This window comes from Empidonax traillii, unplaced genomic scaffold (assembly GCF_003031625.1).
Source record: "Empidonax traillii isolate 1590-97213 ecotype Southwest subspecies unplaced genomic scaffold, ASM303162v1 scaffold666:size787383, whole genome shotgun sequence".
NCBI lineage: Eukaryota > Metazoa > Chordata > Aves > Passeriformes > Tyrannidae > Empidonax > Empidonax traillii.
This window is the reverse complement of record NW_020955859.1, coordinates 196,558-221,490: the sequence shown is the minus strand read 5'-3', so window position 1 is coordinate 221,490 and position 24,933 is coordinate 196,558. Positions and strand designations below refer to the sequence as shown.

Below are 24,933 nucleotides of genomic sequence, written 5' to 3'. Positions count from 1 at the left end.
AGCACCAGGTGATTTATGCCATTGTAATTCCTTCCTCTTTGAAATGTCTTTAAAATAACACTCGGGTGCCAGGAGATCTTTATTCCAGAAAGCACTGAAACGACTATGTTTCTCGTGGAGAGCACTCAAATCGCAAGCGGGAAGTTTTTGGACAGTGGCCTGACTGCAAGAGCGGAGCCGGTGAACCTGTGCCAGCCCTGCTGCGAGCGGCACGCACGTGTGGATGTGCACCTTATGGAACAGGGCCACATGCAGGGCGTGGGCATCGACAGTAAACCCTGTCAGCGTCAGCCAGCCGGTGTGTGCCCGGCGCGGGTGCAGCGTGGCCGCGGCCCGGCTAAGGAAGTGGCGCTGCGGCCACGCACGGCTGTGACCCGCTAATAAAGGCACTCGCCGGCGCGGCCGTTGCCGGGCGACGGGCGGGACCGCGGCGGGGCCGGGCCCGGAGCTCTCCCCGGAGCTCTCTCCGGGGCTCTCGGAGGGCAGGACGGCGGCCTCGGGCACTGCTTGCTGGCAGCGAGACGCCGCCGCCATGGCGGGTGGAGGCGCGGCCGGCCGGGCGGCGCAGGTGAGTGGCGGTGGCGGCGGCACGGGCTGCGGGGCCTGCGGGCGGGTCTCTGTCGCCGGGAATAAAGTAACTCGCTGTTAGAGCCGGCACAGCCAAGACGATGCGCTGTGCCGTCAAAATGAAAGCGAGGAAGCAGGCTTCTCTCCGCGGGGACGCCAGGAGGGGGCTCCCCGTGCCCAGGCTGGGAAGCGGCGGCTCCGAGGCGGGAGCAGCCCGGCTGCCCCGCTCGCTCCAGGCAGCGCTGGCCACCAGCAGGCACCTCGGGAAGCTCCTCAGACCCGCGTAAAAACACCCGCTCCCCAGCTTTCGGTGGCTTGGGCTCAGGGCCTTGAATCTGGAGAGGATGCTGCATTTCTTGATGTGTTTTTCATCTATAAGTAAGGCCAGTGGTTTTCAGAACCCATTTAAACGTGATGTGTTCAGGATGTCCTGCAGCAGAGAGTCCAAAATATGTGAAGTCCTTCCATTGTTTTGAACGTGTCACCTGCTTTAGGCTCTTGCATTTCGACAGTCAGTGCTCACCTGCTCTCCCAGACCCTTCTCTTGGGCTCTTGCTGATCAAAACATACAAAAGTGGGGGGGGGTGGGGGGAAGTGTCACATGGTGGTATGTCATAATTGCCAAAAATGGAAAAGGGATTTGCAATATATATTTCTCATGAAGAAGAAGTATAAATTAATACATGGAGATTTGTTGTTCATTTGTTTGTTTGTTTGTTTTTTAACACAGAAATATTGAGGGAATGGTGATGGAATGGAAGCACTATCCTTCACAATAATTATCAGTTAAATAGGCTTAACTCTGTTCCTTAGTTTTATTTACGTATGTTTGGGAGGGGGGAATTAGTGATGAACTTTTTCAATTAAATCTTTCCATCTATGCAAAAGTTATTTGTGAAACTGTTTCAGAACGAGCTACAGGAAGCAATTTCTGCTCATGCATCAAGCAAGCAAACGGATGAATACTCAGACGACTTTGAGAGTGATGAAGATGGCATGTTAAATGGTAAGACAGAATTAAATATTTTCCTTGTGTTCTTCCTCTTCTTAACTCATTGCTATAGCCCAGCCAATCTTTGTGAGTCAGTATGGTTTAATGTTCCAAGATTTCATATTTTAACAACTTCTAAATCACTGAGTCCTCCTCTTCTAAGTTAGGAGCAGAATTCCCAATGAAATCAGTGGTGGTGCCAACCTGCTAGACCAGGTGCAGTCTGTACTGGTTCCTACCATTGTGATGCCCAGTTTTCCTCTGTAGCCATCTTCTGTGAGAAGCTGCCAGAAGGTTACTCCATGTCCAGCAGAGCAAATGCAAGCTGCTCCAAGACAGACTCGCCACTGGCCAAGGCTGAGCCAGTCAGAAATGGTGGTAATGCTTCTGTGATAACATGTTTAAGAAGGAAAGAAAAGTTATTGTTCAGATGTAATTGTGGCCAGAGAAGAGCAGAGTGAGAATATGTGAGAGGAACAACTATGCAGATGCCAAGGTCAGTGGAGAGGGAGAGGGAGGAAGTGCTTCAGGTGCCAGAGGTGAGATTCCCTTGAAGCCCATGATGAAGACCATGGTGGGAACAGGCTCTGCCCCTGCAGCTCATGGAGGACCATGGGGATACAGAGATCCACCTGCAGCCTATGGAGGAGACCCACACCAGAGCAGGTGAATGCCTGAGAGAGGGCTGTGAACCTGTGGGAAACTCGTGCTGGAGCAGGGTCCAGGCAGGGACCTGCATGGAGAGAGGAAACCACACTGCAGCAGATTTGCTGGTAGGACTGTGGGGGATCCATACTGGAGCAGACTGTGCCTGATGGACTGCACCCCAAGGAAAAGTGACCCATGTTGCAGCAGATTGTGGAGAGCTGTTGCCTGTGGGATGGTGTCACTCTGGAGAAGTTTGTGGAGAACTATCTCCCATGGTAGGGACCCCACGCTGGAGCAGGGGAAGCACTCCTCTCCGTGCTCAGCAGCGGGAACAACGTGTGATGAACTGACCATAATCCCTATTCCCCATCTTCCTCTGTCACTGTGGGGGGAGGAGGTAGAACTGGGGAAGGAGGGGCATGTGGGGGGAAAGGTGTTTTTAAGATTTGTTTTACTTCTCGTTATCTTGTTCTGATTTTGTTGGTAAAAAATCCAATTAATATCCTCAAGCTAAGTCTGTTTTGCCTGTCATGTTATTTGATGAGTAGTCTGTCCCTGTCCTTATCTCAACTCATGAACCTTTGTTATATTTTTTCTCCCCTGTCCAGCTGAGAAGGAGAATGATAGGGGGGCTTTGGTGGGTACCTGACATCCAGCCAGTGTAAACCCACTACTACTTTATGTTTAGTTTAACAAGATCGGCCAAATGACTCTTTTTCTTCCTGGTATGACACTGAGTGTTAAGGAAAATAGGAATTTTAAAAGGACTTTCTCTGTGTCCTGTTTTTCTTTCACACTTAAAACATCTTCTTGCAGTTTGCGGGATGCTTTGATTTCTCTTTGCTGACAAGATTTAGAAAAAAGCTCTTCCAGCAGTAAATAAATTACTTTATCATGGCATTCTTTCACCACCTTCCTCAAGCATTTGAACTCTGAAATTAAGCTAGTTAGCCATAACAGACTACAGGGAGATAAAAATATTTTTGTTAAACATGTGAACCTTAGCATTGGACCAGATACATCTTGGAGTGTCTTCTAGTAGATTGTAGATGGAACAGAAGTGAAGGGAAGGCTTCTGATACCAAACAGACTAGCTTTGTTGCTGTTGACTTGCTTTCACTTCCAGTGGCATTGAGACAATGTTTTTTAAAAGGGTTTTGAATTGCGTGGCAGAAAAGAATTAGTGAGTGAATATTTTTCTTTGGATTGGGTCCATGGAAACAAATGACAGGAAAGGAAGTAAAATAAGGCTGTAGTCTGGTGGCTTTGCAAACATAAGAGGCACAGAAAGAGAAGCTCAGAAACTAAGGTCAGGAGGATGTTATATAAAAAATAGTTTTATGTTGTAGAAGATACAGCTTCTGTGTTGCGTTTTTTCCCCCACTTGTCTCGAATGCAAGTTGATAATATGCCCTTTACAGGTATTGAGGAAGAATTTACTGAAGGTTATTCACGTGCTGCAAGCATTGGTGAATCTGTTGCTATTGGGAGTTCTCTCCTGAATGATGATGCTTCACAAAAACTAGCAGATTTGGAAAATGAACCTGCTGATGACTTGACTTCGTCCTTTCATGAAGAGGAGCTTCAGAAAATAATGGTTTTAGAAGGTGATAATATATCGGATGACAGAAAAGATGGTAAAGAAGAATGTTTGGAAGGTCGAAATGAGGGTAATGACAGAAAAAATAATGAAGCGCTTTCAGCTGCTGAAGACTTACCATGTGATAATAGTGATAGTGATGACTTGCCTATTCATGAACTACATAAAAAAAGAAATCAAGAGGAAAAGCAACCAACAGTAAAGCCACGGCTGCACAAACAAAGAAATACTTCATCATCAGGTGAAAAGAAAACCTTTGAATGTTGTTGCTGCTACTTGCTTAGCCATGCTACAGTATTTTAAAGTGGTTTAGTTTAGGTTATTTTCTGTGTTAACGATCAGCTACTTTGGCTTGCAGCCAGACCTTCTAAAAATACATAACCTCCAACTGCCGGGGGGTAAACTGTGAAAAATTGTGGGCCAAATAGCAGGAGGTTCCTGTTTTCCTTTCAGAAGATGAAAAACAGCTGTTCAGGTCCTCGAAGTTCAGCTCTTCATCAGTGCATGTCCATGAATGGTGTGGGAGGGTTACCGAGTTGCCTCTGCAGTATGTGCCTAGCTCAGAAAGCCATATTCACATAGTGTCCATAGCCTCCATGTATCTTTCCATGGGGAAGGTCATCAAACAGCCACCCCTTTTCTGTGACCAGGGAAGTTTGACCACACTGTTTGCAAATACAATGTTGAAGTTGTGATACTGAAGCATCATGAAGCTGTAGTGTAACAGAATGCTAGAATGGTCGATTCTCATCATTGCCAAGTTAGAACTTCAAACGATCTTTTACTTTAAGGATGCTGACACACTTTGGATGTATAGTCAAACACATAAAACTCCCTAACTTTAATGTTTCATTATAAGACTAGCTCATGCATTTTTAATGTGCAAAGCAGAGCCTGGAATTCTGCTAATTAACTGTATGTGCTTTTACAAATATAAAATGTCAAAAGACTTCACGTTCATATCCAATTCCATTCATATTCTTATCTAATTCCATTCTAATCTTCATGTTCATATCTAATTCCTAATATGAGGGGAATTTGTCCTGTTTGATGTTGAGATAAATTTATGGCTGGTCATTAGCTGTGATGGAAGATTACAGCTTTGGAATTGCTAGAGCATGGTTAATGATATCGGCTCCCTTTTATCTTTCCACGTGATGGCACCAAAGTGCTGGATTTTTGAATGTGCAGTTGGCAGTGCAGACACTTCTCTGTCCTGGCCGTTGTGCTTGTGTAGTTTTACACTGGCAGAAAAGAAGTAGAACTACTTGTCTTCATGTGAATCAAAGTAGTGCAGTGATACTGGCATATGGGTTTTCAATTCAGAATTCTACTTGTCACCTTGAACTTACCTTCATCATTGTAGATCTAGATTGAATTTCTTAGATTATGAGCATTGATATTCCTTTCTTCAGGTAATTTGGAGTTAACTTCTAATCCAAGAATTCTATTTCTTTTAAGAATTCTATCTCAAAATTGTAGAAGACTGTAATTTGGTTTCTCCAGGGCCTTTTTTGGTTTGTGTCTCAATTGTTTTACAAATTTGTATCTCTGCATTAATGGTGAAGTTTTCTTTAAATCCCCACTGCAGAATCTTTGTGTTATTTCCTCATGTGTCCCACACCCCTGAAAGACATCACACAATGAAAGTTTTTGTTACCCTAAGGGCTGTGCAGACTTCACTAGTAGTTTGCTAGATGTCAGAAGATCTCCTACTGTAATTGCAATGACTGTTGCTTTTGGTTTCTGCAGTAGAACCACATTTGGGTGGTAAGGCAGCTGGAAGTTTTGCCTTTGTTGTGCTCTCACATTCTCTAACATTAGTTAAAGCTTCAGTTGCTACTCCAGTCTTACATTTAAATACAGGTGAATACTCTTCTTAGTATGTAGTTCTTAGAAGGAAGTATACAGAAAATACTGTATAAGATTTAGTAATAATTTCCATGGACAGGTGTTTTTTGTACAGAAATAAAAATACTTAGGAACAATGAAATTCTCACTAATGTGTCCTTTCAATCTTTTTTCCTCCCATTAGGTGAAGATCAGAAGACTGTCAACACCAATGACTTGAAACTGGAGGACAATGGTAGAAAATCTTCTTCTGTGATAGAACAAATGATGACCACAGCCTATGAGAAAACAAGGGAATTGGAGAACCCAACACCTGACAGTTCAGATGGAACAATGAAAATAGCAGAAGGGCAAATAATAACTGGTACAATGCAGGAGGTATCAGTGAATGGTCAGTCTGAACATAGGGAGGCAAAGCATGCATCAAAGAGCACTGTCAAGGTATTACTCATAAGCGTCTTGCCATTGTATGGAACAATGTCCTAATGTGGAAAGTTTTGTGAAGTTACTGTTGGTAACCTAAATGTGAAAATGCTGTTTGTAAAGCTCAGAATTTATCTCTGGCTTCTAGAGTTGAGACTCTACCAAATTCTATATAGCTTTATAGAAGATGTAGGGAATACCTTTCATACAAGTCGTTTAAATCAGATAATTTAAATCAGACGTGTGTTTTCCAGTCTTAAGAAAGTACCCTTGTAGTGAAAATGGCAAATCTCTGTTGTGAGGCTAACCAAATTGCAGTGAGCAGTGTATGTTGGCAGAGGATGGAATCCCTGGTGTGACCCGAGTAAGGGATAAGTTGCAAAGCACTCTATGCTTTTTCATAAGAAAGAAAATACGTAGATACATGTAATTGTTAAAGCTAAGTATTCAAAAGAGTTAAAAGAGAGTTGATAAAATGAGAAGGGAACCCATTGCCAAGCTGGGTTCTTTTTATTTCTTTGCATTTCTAAACTATAGACTATATTTTTACGTAATGCAAATAAACATTTATGGTGCCATTTGAAAATTATACAGGCATTCCTAAAGTTTTGATTTGTATTAGTTTGGTTGGTTGTTTTTTTCTCCTTACTTTCTTACCCTGCACTGTACCTCCTTTGTATTAGAGTGGCTTTCTTGCCTATTTTTGTAACATCATAGAACTATAGAATATCTCAAGTTGGAAGGGACTTGTAAGGGTTAAGCCCAACTCTCAACATCCCTGTTAGCTTGTAAAAATCTGTTTCATCCTAATCTGGTTCTGTTGCTTGAGAGACTCTAACTTTTACTTTTCCTCTGTTTGTTAGAAACCAAGTGAAACAAAGGAGAGAGTTCTACAAAACTCAAATGCTTTATCTGACAGGTAAGAGAAAGACCCTTAGTTATCACAGTCTGCACAGTGTAAGATGCATGCTTCATCCTTATTTTCTGTCAGCATTGTATTCACTGCTGACAACCTCTGACAATCTGTGAAAAACCTTTTAGTGGATGAGGCATGTTATTATGACCCTTGCTCAGGTTTATACCCAATCAGACTCCCAAATCTTTTGACAGTGTGTGTGATGTGTGTGCTACTGGAGTCTTTACAGGTTTTGAGCTGCTTTTTAGGTGAAAGTGTAAGGAATATGTAAACTTTCTTGACCTGGATGTGTTGCATAATGGCTTGTTTTGGCAATAATAAAGCCCTCAGAAAAAAAAGAGGTTCTTCCTCCTTTTCTTTTCCCCAGTCCCCAGTCAAATGCATATGAAAAACCAATCAAAATAACTTTTGGTATGTACTGAAATAAAGGGAACAGTGCTTGGTATCAGCTACAATAAATGGAAAGATCATTAATGTGTTTGTGTCCTGGTATTTTCATAGGTCTCCGTCTTCTGGGCACCTAAAGACGAAGATGAAAGCTGTTCCATCAGCTACACCTGTTTCATCTCAATATCTGGGATCATTAAACCTGTTAGAGGATAAATGCATGCAGAAGAAAAGAACAGAATTTGACAAAGCAGATAATTTAAGAGCAGCTGTTTTTCAGGTAGATCTTAAAAATGAACAAACAAACTAACAAACAAAACTGTGCATAGAAAGTTCCTGATTTAGGGGTCAACACCTCATATTTCTTGAAATCGATATTTTTTACTATATTCCTTGCATAGGCTTACAGGAGTAATAATGCTTTTATTCTGTTGGGTATTGCTTTTCCTCAAGTTATGAACTCAAAAGCTATATGAAAGGGGCATACTGTGATTCATAATTTATCATGTCAGACTGTTTTCAGGCACATATTTTCCTTTATTTCTACTTCATCTTTAACATGAGTGTGTAGTTTAAAGTTGCTCTTTTTTTTCCTGCTATGTTCTATTCAGCTGGCATTCAAGAAAAGTAATAACAGATCTAGTACACTATCCGGAAGAGAAATCTATGTAAATTCCATGTAGAATTTCACAAGGATTAGTTTATGGTTCCAACAGATTTTTGCTACTAATCTATTTGAGAACAACTTTAATTACAGAAGCTGTTCATGTTGGTATGTGTTTTTAATACTTATTATGGTTCTAGAATAAATTGAATGTCAAATGAATATTCATATTGTCTCCATAATTTTAAAGGTAAAATAGTCTTCGTTTAGGACACTTGTATCTCTAAGCTGTATACCAAATAATATAGTTAAATCTTGAAGATTTAAGTCTCTCTCTTACGAGCAGATTGCTCATAACCTTTTGTCGTTGCGTGAAGTCTCACTCTTCCCAGAAGGGTTTTATTCTCTTTAATTATAGGAATCTGCTAGACAGACAACAAATGCAAATAATATTCCTGTATACCAAGTGATAAGAATCTTTATTTTACTCTTCTTTTTAATTTTGTTTAATGTTTACTTTTTTTTTGGTGCTTCCATGAAGATTTTTTAAAAGATATTTAAGCTATTTTTAGACTTTGTAGCTTTTGATTTTAGAACCTTAGACGCTTTTTTGATCACAATGTGTGTGTGATAACAGGTTAGTCCTCCACACGGGGTAGTTATTTAAGTAGCACATGGAAGAATTAAGAGGAATTTGGTGGTCATTATATTGGTGCTGCTCTTTACTTATACCTTAAAACGACTTTAAAAGTCTTTAATGATTCTTGCAGAATTGGTTGGAAAAGAAAAAGCGCTTTCTAATGGAATTAAAGAGAACTGAAAAGGAGAAAGCTGAAAATCTGAAGAATGATACTGAAAAGGTTTGTTTACATTCTTGTTTAAAAAGAAGTTGACTAACTATAATTCTTTGAAGCGTGCTTGCCTGTGCTTTTTACCTGAGTGCGTCAATCTGCTGTTGTAAGGCATCTGGTCTTCTCCAAAGAGGACGAGGTGATTTGGAACACTAAATGGCATGTCCTGCTTGTTATGGTTTTGGAAAACGGTGTGTCTGATGTTTCTACACACATTTACATAAGGTGTTGTTAAAAGTGTGCTTTTTAGATTAATTTGCAGGTTTGTTTACAAAGACCTTGGGATGCTCAACTCTTAAGGTGCTACGTTTTATATTGCCTATCAGAACATAGGGGGTTTACTCCCTCCCTCAAGAGATGCTTATCTACAGAGGACTGTATTTTGAATAGTACCGTACATATTCTTCAATTTAACTTTTAACTATTTAATACCTTTCACTGCCAAGCATTTAACATGTGTTTCATATTCTTGTACACATATTTTGCTGAAGTAGTTTGTTTCAGTTGATAAACATAAATTAAAAATGAGCATAGAAAAAACTCGGCCATATATATTTAAAATTTAGTTGTGAGTAATACTTGAAATGTTGTCTTCAAATAAATTTCTATTTCTTTCTTTCTCCATTAACGATTAGATTACAGCATTTTATCTCAATTATAATTTTATGTTGAAGTGTATTTAAATGTAGACTTTTATTTACAATCTAGAAAGAAGCACTTAGAAGAGAGGAATCAATTGCATGTTTTGAAGCCTGGAAAAAAAAGAAAGCAAGAGAAGCAAAGATGTTAAGTGAAAAAAAGAAGCTTGAGGAACTTGAGGAAAAAACCCCAGAAGAACAGAATAAGGAGAAAATAGAAGCAGCACAGGTGGTGATGTGAAATATGTACAAAAACGTGTATCGAATGTGGTTCAGGAGATTGTAGAAAAGAATTCTGATTAACCCAGAAAGAGATGGAAACTAACTAGAATCTGAGTCTAGACATGCTTAATTTTTGAAGTAAGTTCATATTAGGTTATGTTCTGCCAGAAATGCATAATGTTTACATTTATAGACAAATGTACTTCTATATTTGGAGTCTATTAACTGAATGTAAAATAAACATCATATAAATACATTTAACTAGTACTTGCCGTCAAGAAAACTTATTCCTGTGAGGCATAGTGATACCCACTTCTAAGAAATGCTGCAAACAAATATTCCAAAATTGACATGTATCGAAGTACAAAAATAATAATACAGAATAGGCAAGGGGAGTATTGACAAAAAGATGAGGGGTAAGATTTCTCACGAATCTTTGTTTTTCTTTAGGCATTCAAGAGATGGAAAGAAAGAAAAGTGGAATATTTAAGAGAGCAAAGCAGAAAGGAAAAAGAGTCTGAAAGAATCAGGAAGGAGAAAGAAGAGGAACTGATTGCAGAGAAGAGGAGAGTCAGCATATCAGCAGTTGAAAAATGGTACTCCACCACTGTGTTTTGCTGTGTCATATCTTCCAAAGTCTTTACTTATAAATGTATTAGGTCTTCTGTGAGTGCTTGATGTACTTGTAGTTGTAAGACAGTGGCATACTTGGGATCAGACTCTTCAGTCCCAATGGAGAATAAGTATAACAGTGAAAGCAAGATGTACAGCTCCTTTCAGTTTAGTAATTTAATTGCTTTCTTCCCCAAAAGGCTACTAAGCCCAGTCAGAGACACTGCGGCAGAGAAATAAGATTCACTGAGTATCATGTCTTATGTGGTTAGGTTTCATGCTTCATTACTAAGCCATAGGAAGGTGAGTAAATCTTTAATTTTTGTGGAATACAATGTATGAATGCAGAGATATGCAGGAAGGAAGGAACTGAGATGTATTTGCTGGAGAAATTCTGTGTTAGTTTTACAGGCCAAGAGTTTTCACAGACCTTGTGCAACTTACAGTTACCTACAGAAGTTCAGAATCTAAGGGGCTTTTTATGATACTAAATAAGGGAAAAGGAGTACAGAAAAGGAGATGCCATAACAGATAGAGTAGTAGGTTCATTTATACCTAGGTGATACATCAAAATGGACTGGGAAGATTTTAAATATATATTTTCAAACTTTTATTAAAAGTATAAAATATCTCTCTTGACTCAGTTAATCAATCACAGGTGCAGAATTTAGTCTGTTACATGATGATCTCTTGTTCTTCCCTCTCATTATACAGGATTGAAAAGAAGGAAGAATATATAAAAAAGAAGAAAGTAGAAAAATTCCTAGAGAGGAAAAAGCAAGAAATGCAACGGGCAAAGAAGGAATTAAAAAATGAAAAGGCTATAGAGGAATATGAAAGATGGCTGGTATGTTTGTTTGGGGATTTTTTTTGCACTGTCAAAACCGAAAAGTTTAATCTAGTAAGTAATGAGTGTGATCAGTTGTGTATTGTGATACTCCTGCGATTTTGTGCTGTTATTAGAGAGGCCAGACGGTGGCAACATTGCATTGCTTGTCCTCCAGAATTCATGAGCAAAATGATGGTAAAGTGCGGTGGACTTGATATTTGGCAGACATGGAAAATATATTCTCCCTACGTACATGTTACAGAGTTTTCAGTTTCGTAGTTACTCTTCATTTTTTACCATTCCACATCAGGGGCAGCCTCTCTGAAGGGCCAACTCACCACAGCACAAAACCTGCAAAGCCAAACAGCATCCCCAGCTGCAACAGTGAGTGCATGTCCATTCAAGGAAGCATAGAAAGTGGAGACTGGTATACCTTACAACTGGTAAAAGCACTTGTAATGACATTCAAGATTATTATTACAAGAAAGGGTGGAACTCTGATGCTCCTAATTATATTTTTCCCCCAACTGTGTCTCGTAGTCCCAGTAGTTAAGCAGTAAACTAACCTAGTACTCCAATCCCAACAGTTAGGCAGGTTTTTTTCCCTTGATACAGAAAGGCAAACTAGAAGAGATATCACTAATATTCTTAGCATATATTGTTTTCTTGAAGGTATGTGACTTTCTAGTTTAAAGAAGAACCTGTGTTTTAATTCCTCACCCTGTGACGCAGTCATTCCTCATGCTGACTCTTAAGGTGTTCTTAGTTTGAGAGTGTTTCTTCTGTTGTCTCTCTTCCATGATTTCTTGCACACATCCTATACATACGGTCTCTATTGCCGTTTATAAGATGTAATCTTGCAACTCATCTGACTTAAGGTCCTTACAGGAACTTCTTTGTACTGTCGATGGCTAAATAAAATCTGGGTTTGTTTTTTTTTAATTTTTTTTTTAGGAATGAGGAGGCAGAGAGATGAGAACTGAGGCAGGCAGATGTACAGATGTGGGACAGATTTAAAAAGGACAGTCATAATTTACTTGGCTAACTCAGAAATACACAGTTGCATAAAACAGCAAGAGCCTGCGTATTTTCTCTTCTCTCTGTTTTCAAACTGTTTTAGTCTGAGGTTTAGATATTTTAAGGTATTTGACCTGGTCCCTGTTGGAGTACCTCTGATTTCTGTAATGACTGGTGAGAATTATTTTCTCTGGTCCTCTTTGTCAAGTGATTTTCAGCTCAGTTTAGTCAAATTATTAATGTCCAATCTCAGATTATTTCTTGCTTAGTCAATATTCCTGGTTGCCAAGGAAGGAAATGCTACACTTTGAGCAGTAACTAGGGCACTGTCCTCTATGCTCTGCTTACTGGGACTATCCTAATAAGTGTAGTAGTATCAAAGCCTGAAAGTTACTGTGCTGTCCTGGACTCTGTACAAAGGTAAAAAAATTATCCTTTTTTTGGAGAATGAAAGATGCTGCCTAGCACAGGCTCCCCTGTTCAAATTGTGTATAAATTCCTGAGGTCACCACTTTAGTGGGATTATTAATACGAATTTTAGTAGTTGGAGGAATGACCAGATCTAACTGGATGTACAAGTGCCTACATGAGAGGAGCACTTTGAAAAATAAGAGGTGTAGGAGGATGGGATAGATACGGAACTGGTTGGCAGAGGTACCTCTAAAATGATCTCATTTTCAGTGTCTATGTGCAGGTATTGACTGATGTGTCTCATGCCCAATTTTCACATTTTTACTTTCAGAATTTGTGCTGGCTTTTCTCAGCTTAGACACCTTTATTTCGGAAAGCATATTGGGCAGTAGCTCTGTCATCATGTTTGGCCAGAATATTGTCTCACTTTGTACAGTTATAGAAAAAATACACACCTTTACTGAACTGCAGAAAAGAAACACTGTAAAGATGTCATTGGGAACTAAAGTTGTCAAGGGAACTAAGATGATATCTACCTGCAGGTAGATAAACAGGAATCAGATCTGAAGGCAGAACTGGGGAGGCCTTTTAAGTGTATTGTTTCAGCTAAGGAGATTTTGTTTTGAAGGGAAATAAAATAGAAGTAATATAGTGGGAAGTATTCTAATATGTTTTCATTAACATTCAACACAAATAAATGTGTTTACATTCATCCTCAGGTTTCCTGAACCAAGTGTTGACCATAATGCATGGATAAAACAGACATAAAAATCTCTTTGGAGTTCTTCTTAAATAGAAGAAACATTCTGCTTTTATATTAACGGAAATTCTGTTACTTCTGCTTTTAGAGATCATTGTGTGAATATTTGATAACACAAATTGCATAGAGAAGATTACTTTTTAAGCCTGAAAATAAATGCCCTAAAAACGGTTATTAACACTTTTACAATACTAACATAAAAAGGATAATCTTGAGCTGAGATGCTTTAGTATTGCCTGGGAAATTTAAGCTTCTGATTATTTTGTTTCTTTCCTCCCATTTGCCTCTTGCTACTCACCAAGACCTCTTCAAGCCAATTTAGCCTGATAAATTATAATTTTTTACTTAATGCATAATACCAGTGTCTGACACTTGTTACTGACATGCACCTGTTCTGAGGAGTGAAATGGGGAGAAGAATCACACTGAAAGTTTAGTTTTTATTTATTTCTGAGATATCAATCTTGATTCCTGTTTACTGTGCATAAAAGTGAGTAACCTAAATATGTTATGTTGTCCATTTTCTGTGTTATACATTAACATAGTATGAGTTGATGAGAAGTAAGGCTGCTTTCAAATAATTCTTAAAGATCAACATAGTAAGGTTAAATGCCCTTGAAGAAGTTTGAAATTTTACCTTGAGGTTGAGAATGTACAATATCTATTTTTAGCATTCTAAAGCTGTTTAAAAACATCAAGAAAGGATGTACTGGATGAGTCTCATGGATTTGTCGCTTTTCTGGGTTGGAAACAGCTGATGTGGGTTGTTCGTTTCATATGATTTAATAAGATCTCTCTGCAAATACTTTCTATATTGGAATTTTTATGTCCTGGTATTGCAGTATGTTAGAAATAAGGCTGCTATTGTCACTCCTCTTCAATGTTGTAAGTCTTCTCTAATATCTAAAATTCAATTATTATGTGGCAGTCATTCTGCCAAAGAATGTGCTCTTCCCAGAATTTGGTGGGTGAAAAATATATTCATCTTACTAGTTTATTGAGTGGGAAACTTCCACAGAAATCAGGCTATACAGTTGAGTTGATCTACTGTATGATGAGCTACAGTTATTGATTTAGTCTTTCACTGCTTCTGTCACGCTTCTTCTATTAGTGCAAATAACATCTTTATTATTTTATGGAATATTTATGTTAGCTATATCTTGTGAGAATGTGCACTGTGATTAGGACGAGCACATAAAAAGCTTTGTGTGTGTTGAAGACAGGGAAGAAGCCAATAAGTCACAAATTTAATCTTTTTAAAAACAGTTAAATTAGCTCGAGATTCTTTCCTTGGCACTAGGATTCATTAAGGAAAACTGGATCTTCAAACGCAAACATTCAACACTGAGACTCAATTAAAAAATACAAAGCAACTTTTGTTCTCTTCCTAGGTGGATGTTCGCTTTATTTTTCGTTTGGTTTTTCATACATGAATCTATTGTGCACATATATTTAGTAAAGAGTACTTGACAAACATGAAATATGCACATTTTTTGTAATGTGATTGCTCAAATAATTGCCAATACTGCTGCAATTATTTTTAATGAGTTTTCACCTACATGTCCTGATGGTACACATAGCCTCATAGATTATAATTCTATGATTTTGTAAAATTAAATTGACTGGATATATGCAAAAATTCCAAAACAGGAGCATGTATCTTGTATATGTTCCATTAGAGCATATTCTTCCCAAGCTTGTCTGTACTACTTGACATATCTTGTTGTCTTTTTTTGAAGAATACCACTGATAATGCAGACTGCTTTCCTCTTAGGGTACTAAACAGTTCGCTTCAAGAATGTCAGAACATCTTGAACTTGTTCTAAAGACTCAAAACCATTTCCTCATCTGAGGAAGATCTCTATGGAAAGAGAAAGAAAGCAAAAGTGTAGGGTGAGAAAAGTCAGAATCTCACAGTGCTACAAGCGCAGTTTGTCTCAATTACTCCATGTAATCCGGAAAGATACAGTTTGTACAGAGAGATAATATTTTTTATTAGACTAACTGTCATGAACTTCTGAATCACTTATTTTAGCAAAGGGCATTTCTTTTCCATGCAAATTTTGCCTTGTTTTAATCAGCCTTACTAGTAACAATATGAAATAATTGTGTGTCTGTTTAGCTAGACTGGATGTTCCTAACTGAATTGGATCTTCAGATTTACATTAACAGAGCGCTAAAGGGCACAGATTAAAATCAAAGGGTTGATATTTCAGTGTGTGTTATCCTTTTTAAATATTTTGTACACATCAGTAGTTTGACTGCTGCATATGTGTAAAACAGGAATAAACTTTCACTCAGACTCCTTTTTTTACAGTAATGCTTCTACACCCATTTACCAGTCTACTTCCTCAGCCACAGTCACCTCACTGTTTCCCTTCTTGCATATGAATAACAGGCAAACAGTGCTAGCATCTTGAGAATTTGGGAATATACAGTGTCCATCAGAGGGATGGGATCATGGGTTATGTAGGAGCATCAGTTATCTTACAGCTATCTTCAAGGAGCAATACTTTCACTGCAGTGCAGTTCATACATGTGAAAATACAAAACTAATACAGCACTTTTATGGTGCTTCAAAATGAAGCATAGCAAGCATATCAAAGGCTGATAGGCTGCAACAGATGAAAGGACCCAGACTGGATTTGGCACAATTGATGATTTTAAGCAGGCATATCCACACTGCCTGTTTACCACCTATGATGTGCATGCCAGTTGTTGGTCCAAGGAATGAACACACTGTTCATGTGTCCAAAAGCCAACTGCTCGAGGACCTCTTAGCCACCCAGCAGGTGGGGCACAGTAAGTTATGCTGTGATCTGTAATGTCAAACTACTACTCCAGGTCAGTCAGAAATGTGCATCAGCATGCACCACAAACCTGCAAGTGTGATTATAAGGAAAATTTGCACCTACAGGTAGCTCGCTGGTGTACTGAATTGCTAATGCAGATGCACCCTTAGACACTGGTCCTCACAGTGGTGAAATGGCAGTCATGTTTGCAAAGAAGAATGCTTATTTTATACCGAATCACAAGTCTCCTGAAAATCATTAGTTATATAGACACAAAAAGAATTTTACAAGTATCTTGCTTATCCTTCATCATCCTAATTGTGCATTGCTGTCTGAAATGATAGAAAACGGAATTAGAACCTTGCAGTGCTTATAATATATGTTAGATAAATCTTTGTTTAAGTTGTTTAATTCTCAGTTGATTTTAGTATCTGGTAAGTGTGATTTAATAAGTACAAAAAGTTACGATGTTGCATCAATGTTCCATGAGAACAACATACTCAGCATTGTGATTTAGATATTCTCTTAAAGACAGTAATTAATATGAGACTAATTATATACGAGAGCAGTACAGTACCTGATCCACTACTTCTTCTGTTGGGCTTTTTGTTTTGTTGGTGCACAAAACCAGCCTATCCTGGACACAGTCACCTTAATTGTAAGTGACAGCCAGTGAGCAGCTTCTTGTGTTGCACTGTGCAATGTCTGTGACTGAGGCACTGAGCTCCAAAAGGCAAATCTCTGTTGCATGTTTACTTTTCATTTTACACATGAAAGGTATAACAATAATTGTAACTTCTCCATTAGTGGAGTTGGTTTTGTGGGGGTTTTGTTTGTTTGTTTTTGATTTGAGCTTTTTTTGACATATCTTTTTATTCTCAGGAAAACAAAGAGAGGAGAGAGGAGCTTGAGAAGAAGCAAAAGAAGTTGCAGTCTGTCCATGGGAATGAAATGAGTCCTCCCTGGAGGCCACCTGGCAAAGTCAAATATTCAGGGTATTACTGAGAACTCTATTGCCTTCTAGAAGAAAAGAGAGTCCACAAAGTTCTGACAATTGCTAGTCACTATTTCATTAACAGTTGATTTTCACTGGATCCATTGTAGGTGTTACATTCTTTCTTTTTAGTTTATTTGATCTCTACAGTTTAAATAAATCACTTGTCTCCTTCCATTGCTTTAGAAAATGTACAAATTTTTCTAATTCCATGTTTGATGTAGTTTTGCTAAATTCTATGCCACTTCATACCTCTTTGGTACCTTTTTCATGAAAGTGTATATTCAGGATAAATGAGGATGGACTCTGGCATTTTTTTCACCCAATAGGTAGCAGAATGGTTATTTTTAAGTTACTAAGCCCCACTCTTGAGAAGTTAAGTCTTGAAGGAGTGCTTTGAGGAGGCAGCAGGGTGGAGATGATGGACAAGGAGATGTTGGCTCTCTTGTGATAGTAGAAGACAAAAGGCTAAGGAGAAAGGTAGGAGGATGTCATTTTCATACACGAAGAGATAAGCTACAGAGAAAATAGACTATGTTACATTATAAAATATAAATACAGGTCCTAAATTAAAACTGCGTCTAGCAGAAGCAGGTTTTCATGGGGCCAAAAACAGTGAGCCATGTGATGGCGCAGAAGAATTAAACTAGAATCCATATACTGTAAAATTATATAGGACTAAGTAAGACTGAAGCTGTTAACTCCCTTTCAGATCTTCATATACGTTCCATAGATGTCCTGCTTCCTACACAAAAAAACAGTTTTAGAGACATATTCACACAAAGGCTTACATAAGAACTGCAAGGGCAGAACAGTGGTACTCTTGTGAGGCAACCTTAGAACAGAAAATTATTTTTTTGGAACTTAATTTAAAGGCTTCTGTGATTGTTTTTACATGATCGAGTAAATCCTCCCCAAACACATTTTCATCATTGCTAATGAGCAGGTTGCTGTAGTAAATTACAACTTTTTTTTTTCTTTTTTCTTTTTTTTTTTTTTTTGCTATTTGCCTCACTATTTTGGAAGCAATGCCAAGACTACGTGTCTTTAGAGATCTTCACATCTCTTGTTTGCCTGCTGTCTAAACTCAAGCTGTTACTTTTGTTTGTGTTTTCTTATTTGAACTTTAATAATCACTCCAGATCATATATGCTCCTCAAATGTGTATTCTTTAAAACAAAAACAAACCAGTACCACCAACCAAGAAGAAGAAAACCAAACCACCCTAGTCTTTAATTTATAGATATATTTTCTCAAACGAAAATCTTGTTCCTGTTTAGACTGGCAGCCTCCTTGGAAAGTAAAAGGAGCATTTGAGAAGTAGACTTGTCTTTTTCACTAGAGTTTTTTCCTGTTCATAAATCTCTGAGATAGTCCTTAAGTGTACATTTCATGTAAAACTGAGGCATCTCCTCAGAAAAAAAAAAAAAAGACAAATAGAAAAGACTGACAAACAGATTATTTTTTTTAGTGATGTTTCTTGCTTGTTGTTTTTTTTTTTTTACATTTTTATGAGAGCCACTGAGGATTTAGAGGCATTTGTTTTGGCCATAATGGTTTATATTACCCAAGTGCTGAACGGGTGAAATTTATTGCTGGTATGTATGTACAAATGAAATCAGAAGAGTGCCTATTCTGCCTCAGTATTCAATAGGGTCCTGTTCATTATTGCTGGTATGAACACTGGTTTTGTGAACTCCCAACTCAGCCCTTTTGCAAAGTTTATGACAGGCAGAAGCAGGTGCTAGAAAGAGAAAAGCTAAGATACATTTGGTAGCTGGGTTGTTACCGTCATTAACCTCATTTCTGTCAATAAACAAAAGTAGAGGAAGGCTTGCAAAATGTACAGTATTTCTGTTGCATATGATCTACTAACAACGTCAAGAAGTATTTGCTTGAGAATAATGTTGAGCTTTCATTAATGGTTGTGCTGGATTTGTGCACAGCCACATCATCTGACAGATTGGATTTGATCCATTGTGAGGAGTGTTTGCAGATTTGATACGGCTTCTAGATGAGGAAGTAATTTTGCTACAGGATCAGGCCTGAGTATATTGCCTGGTATTTTACCTTGAATGGCTCAACTTCCAGTTGCTTTTCATGTACCTTGCTCATGGTAGCCCTGTTGCATATTGGGATTTTTGAGCAGAACCCTGCTGGTTCTGGCTCTTGCTTTTAGTTCTGTTTCTTCCTCAAAAAGATAACTGTGCTGGACCTGGCTTTTGTTCTTTTGTTTGTTTCTAGCCTTTTGTCACTGGGCTGTTCTCCCATAAATGTTTGTCTGGAACAGGTTTTTCCACTGAAGAGTTTGAAGAGAAGCCAGGGACCTTAATAATACCCATCCTTTGATTACATACAGTCTGCAGGTAATGCACTCTTGATGTCTTCCAGTGAACCCTAATGACAATAGTGACCTTTTTGATGCTTCTGTGAGACTCAGATTTGTGCCAAGAGTCATCACCCAGACACTGAACTTCTGAGTAGGGCAGTGTTCTTGCAGGTTGATGCTAAGCTCATCTTCTGTCATTTGGGAAGAGGAAGACATTGGTCAAAAGGGAGAGAGGGCAGGAGAGAGGCTGGAGCTTTCATAAGCACCCCAAACTCTGCAGTCAACTCTTGCCAAGCTCCTGGAGTCTGGCTGTGTTCCAAGGCCCTTGGTGTTTTTTTTTTTCAGGTGGACTCTATAGTAGTACTCATGCTGAGTTGCCTGTACTGCACTGTTGCAGTGCATGGCATTACAGAAGTTCCCAGCTAAGGGATTCTGCACATTAGCTATTTGTAGAGATCAATGAATCCAGATTTTTATCTGGCATAAGCCAGATATTGCAGATAAGCAAATATCTGGTTTTCATAACCTCCAGGTCTGGCTCTGGCTATTCCCTCGTGGCAAGCCAGTCATTTTTTCCAGCAGTAGTGGCATCAGATCAACAGTATTGGCCTTTAAAGGGTAAGAAACTTTCAAGAAGCTGAAAAAAATGCCCAGCCAGAGCAGTTTCACTGGTCAGCCTAAGAGGTAGGGAAAAATTACATATAGCAGCAGGAGAGGTAGTGGGATCGCAGCATAGGCAGAATGCAACATACTGCCAACTCAAAAGTTACCCACCCAGATTTTATGAGAAAAATATTGAATGAATTCAGGTCTTTAGACTGGAGCTGTGGTGTGCATCATTGGTTCTCTAGGCTTCTAGCTCTTGGAGCCTTGAATTCAGGTTTAGTTTGTTAAGAAACTCCAGCTGTGGTATCATGGATGGATGAAATGTGTAGCAGGCAATAGAGTTTGCTGTCCAACAGATCTGGGAAATCTGAGACAAGGAATACAGTCTGTGACAAACGAACCATCTGGATCTTTATTTTCGCAGTGTCCAGCTGGAGGAAGTAAGGCAGGAAGTACAGGTCTGTACTTGAGAAGATGCAAGTGAAAACTGTGGCAGAGTTAGTGACAGAGATTAAAAAAAGTTTGTTGGGTGCCTGTGCCTGAGCTGCATACTGCATTCTTACTGGGTTTAAGCCTTTAGTTGACTGGGTGGAAGGTTCTTGACAGAAAATAGAAGTGAGAAGATGTTGGTGACATCTTTCAGAGAAGTGAGAAGGCACTCACGTAAATTCACAACTTCTGAGTTAGAAAAAGATGCTGAAGATCTGTAGACGGGGGAAAGCAGTTGATGTGTTTAACTTTTATGGTAAAATTTTTGGAGCTTTGTCTAATTTTACACTATAAAAACTTGGACATGTTACATCATGATGCAAATGTCAGAAAAAATAGGGATGAGAAATATGAACATATGTGCATTAATTTATAAAAATGTACATGTATCTGTGTAAATCCTGTCTATATGTTTTTTGATGTCAGAGGAAAAATATTTTGTATTTAATAAAGTATATTTTATTATAATAGCCTTAATGTTTTTAACAGGTCCTAGGATACAAATCTTTGTTTAAAACTTTAATACATGGAAGTGAACTAGGCAGTGTCCCTAAGCACAAGCTATTCTTTCATCACTGTTAATATGACAAGTACATAGGGAACTTCAGTATCCCACTGAACTCAGAGCTTCTACAGCACTACAGCTGTCTCCCCCACCTCCCTGACACTCTTACTTGCTGCCACAGAATGCAAACATTCATTTAAAGAATGTAGTTTCCAAGTCATAACTGGGAAGATGATCAGTATCTCTCTTTCTTTTTTCCGAATTAATTCATTCAGGCATAAAGTTGCTACATCGGTGCACCAAAGGAGCAGGCTGATGATACAAAATTTTTAGGTCTCTCATTCTGGGTAAGAAAAATTATATGCTGTTCTCTGTTGTATTTTTTTTCTTTCAGATTCCCAAAATATCACCTTATCTGGCCTGTATGCCATGGACTGCTATGTTTCATTTGGTTCACTCTGTGTTCAACTGAGTTACTTGACTCACTAACAGAGATAAAAGTCTTGGGCTGTGAACACTGATGGCAGCCTTGGTTGCACATAAAAACCTGGACTTGCTCCAGTTTGTCCATCTCTTTCTTGCACTTGGGAGCCCAAAGCTGAACATGATGCTCGAGATGCAGTATCACTCCAGCTGCAGTCCCACACATGCCAAATAGAGGGGAACCATCACTTCCATCAAGCTACTGAATACAGTTGGTGATACAACCCACAGTGTTACTGGCATTCTTTGCTGTGAGAGCCCAGGGCTGCCTCTTCTCCTCTGGCACCCTGAGGTATTTTCCTTCAAGGCTGTTTTCTTTCCATTGGGGCTCAGTCTGTACTATTGCCTTGAGGTTATTTGGCCCTAGATACAGGACTTACTTTGCCTTTGTTGACCTTTAAGCTTCCCATCAACCCACTTCTCCCACTCTTTTGGGAACTACTTGGCTCCCTGGACTTAGTTATGTCCACTTAACTGAAGTGCTCCCCTATTCTGTCTTTCTCTTCAGTGCCTGAGGGCTGACCTCATCAGTAAAAAACCAAAGAAACAAACAAGCAAACAAACAAAATACATCAAGCACATGAGCTTCTTCCATGTCCTGTGTCACTAAGTCACCTGGCCCCCTGAGCAGCAGGATCACGTATTTATTCTAGTGCCAGTGTACTTAAAGAAGCCCCTCTTTTTACCCTTGAAGTCTTGTATGAGCTTTAACTCCTGCAGATCTTTGTTTTTAGTGAATGCTTCCATGCTCACTCAGTTTTGTCTCTATTTTGCTCCATCTCTGTGCCTCATTACTGTCTGAACTCAGGCAGGAGAGCCCCGTTCACACACACTGGCTGCCTGCCACACTTGCTCGACTACCCACACATCAGAATGGACTTTTCCTGTGCTTTGGCAGGGATGTTAAAGAAGGTCAACCAGCTCTCCTGGGTCGTTTTGCTTTCCAGGGCAGCTTCCTGTGAGATCCTGCCAAACAGATCCCTGAGCATCATCTTCTCTCCTGAAGGCCAAGGTTGTGGTTCTGTTTGCCTCGCTGCTTCTTACATGATTGAAAGTTTCACTGTCTCAGGGTTGTGGCAGCCAAGCAGCCATCAGCTCTCACAACCCTGGGCAGTTCATCCCTGTAACCATCCATTAACTAAGGTTAAGTTCCCAGCACCTCTTAGGGCGTCAGCACTTCCACCCTCAGATTTCTACTGAACCATTGGCTTTTAAAGAACAATTTCTAAGATTTTAATAACATTCATTGGTTAGATTTACTCCTAATGGATAGTAAAGTAATTGCAAAACTCTTATCTGATTATTTCAGCCTGGGGCACAGAGAAATCTGCTCTTACTAGCAGATTGCATTCAGGCAGTTGAGCTCTTTTCAATATAGCACATAATTTTAGCACCTACACTCAAACAGAGGAAAAGTGCTACTAAAAGGCCTTAGTATTGGAAGGTATTTTTCTCTTTTGCTACTACTTCTTTTATGAATACTCTTTCTCTGGATATATTTCTGGATATATTCGGACTAGAATAGTTGACAGTTTTTCATATACTTTTTCATTTAAAGAAGCATCAAATACTCCCATTATATATTATCATTTTTCATGAATAGTCTGGTCCCTGATGCTAAGAAATAATAGGAGGATAACATTCTACACAAGCATAATTATCACTCAACACTTAACTGTTGTAATGCCCAGGTGGAACATCGGTATTAACAATAATGCCCTGGTTGACTTCTGTTTTCCTTTGTACCCTTTAATATGGTGTCATATACTGAGCACCTGTTCCTGTATGCTGATTTATAACCAAATAATTAAGGAAAAACAACAAGATAAACAAACAGAGCAAAGGAAGTTTGAAGTTTTTCTATATCCCTTTTCTAAGAAACATCTGCAGAATCATGGCAAATAAATGACATTTTGAGAAAAAAACTTCCTCTATGCTTATTAGGACTTCCAGTACTGAATTATAATGAGGATGTGCAGAGGTAATTTATCTAGCCTAACATGCTGGTCATGAACCCCTGCAGGTGGATAGGATAGCTGCTTACATCCCAAATGGCTTATTTGAGACCTGAGGATTGCAAAGTTTGCTCTCTTAACACAGGCAGGATTGTATCCACTCTCCCCTGCCCATACGAGAAAGATCCTGTCACCGAGAACTGCAGGCAAAATATGCACAGCAGTTAACTTGGCCAATAAGTAACTGCTGCAGAAAGCTTCCCAAACTTCCCAGATTTGACTTTTGTCTAAGTAGACCCTTGTTGATATGTTTTCTATTGCTTGGATCATCTACCACTGGAGGAGAATATTGTGCCCGGTTGAAATGGGAGTCAGAAAGATTTATTTTGCAAAAGTTGAGTGAGCAAAATAAATATCCCTGAGAAAATAAAAGCAAACAGTATTAAATTTATCATTTGTGGAAACATTAGCAGTTATGAACATGGTGCTGGATACTGCACAAGCAAAATGTAAAGATGACTTCCCACAGAAGGCTCCTCATCCCAGAAAACACACAATGGAGATTTAGTCAAAAGCACAAGGAAAATGAGGAAGGCAGCATCAGCTGCTGAACAGCAGCTGTGGTACAGTTGTATCAACTGCTCCTTGGCTATTGGATTTCACAGTCCACCAGCTACTGTCCTTGCTTGCTATCTTGCTTTCAGCAGAAAATCCAATGTGCTGATTTTCCCCTTGACTCTTCTGCTGACTGTGTTGTCAAATATCCTCTCTCTGGTGTCCTTTCTGCTAATGCACCATATTTCCTGTCTTTCCTGATTAAGAGACCAAATCATTCTCCCCATTCTTGCAGTCATACAGTACCTCCAAAAGAGATCAATCTGCTCAAAGAATGAATCTGCCATCAGTATTGCTGTACAATTTAAAGTATTATTATAGTATTAAACCCTGACATCAGCTTGATATGTATTTTCCCTTAAACAGATGGTGATGCATCAAGCTGTTAAATTTCACTGCAGCAAAATTGACATTCTGGTTAAAGTTTCTATTCCTCATGTGAATCGATCAAATATAGGAATGCTGCATTGGAAAAATGTTCTTTGTGAACGGCTATGCATTTGTAACCTGTCCAAAGTGAGGGCTCTTGATAATGACCCCTAATTTTCAAGGACAAACTATGTTTTTTGGATCACAAAGTATTACTAGAAAGAGAGGTTATGGGCAAATAATTCAGGGCAATTACTGGAGGAAACAACAGTATTACTGGCTCAAGGCTTAGCATAGCAAGCACACATTATGTGTTTCACAAAGCCTTTCTACCGATTTGCAGCTCAAATATCCTTTACGGTATTCTCTTTATGATTTGCTTTCACCATTTCTCACACAGGTATATTTTTTTAAATAATCCTGTGCACTGGTTAAAGCACTCAGAAGAGAAAGAGAAGGGAGAGTTTTAT

The 24,933-nt window shown here is 39.0% G+C and overlaps 1 protein-coding gene across 1 annotated transcript; it reads left to right on the top strand.

Annotated features, from left to right (window-relative positions):
* The first annotated feature begins 459 nt into the window (after positions 1 to 459).
* Positions 460 to 18,320, top strand: MAP9 (microtubule associated protein 9). Its single transcript, XM_027899426.1, has 11 exons — positions 460 to 568; positions 1,477 to 1,573; positions 3,628 to 4,047; positions 5,842 to 6,098; positions 6,944 to 6,999; positions 7,498 to 7,663; positions 8,758 to 8,847; positions 9,547 to 9,708; positions 10,149 to 10,294; positions 11,025 to 11,157; positions 17,001 to 18,320. Exons 1-11 carry the CDS (start codon positions 533 to 535, stop codon positions 17,121 to 17,123), a joined length of 1,686 nt encoding a protein of 561 aa, XP_027755227.1. The 5' UTR covers positions 460 to 532; the 3' UTR covers positions 17,124 to 18,320.
* Positions 18,321 to 24,933: the final 6,613 nt, after the last annotated feature.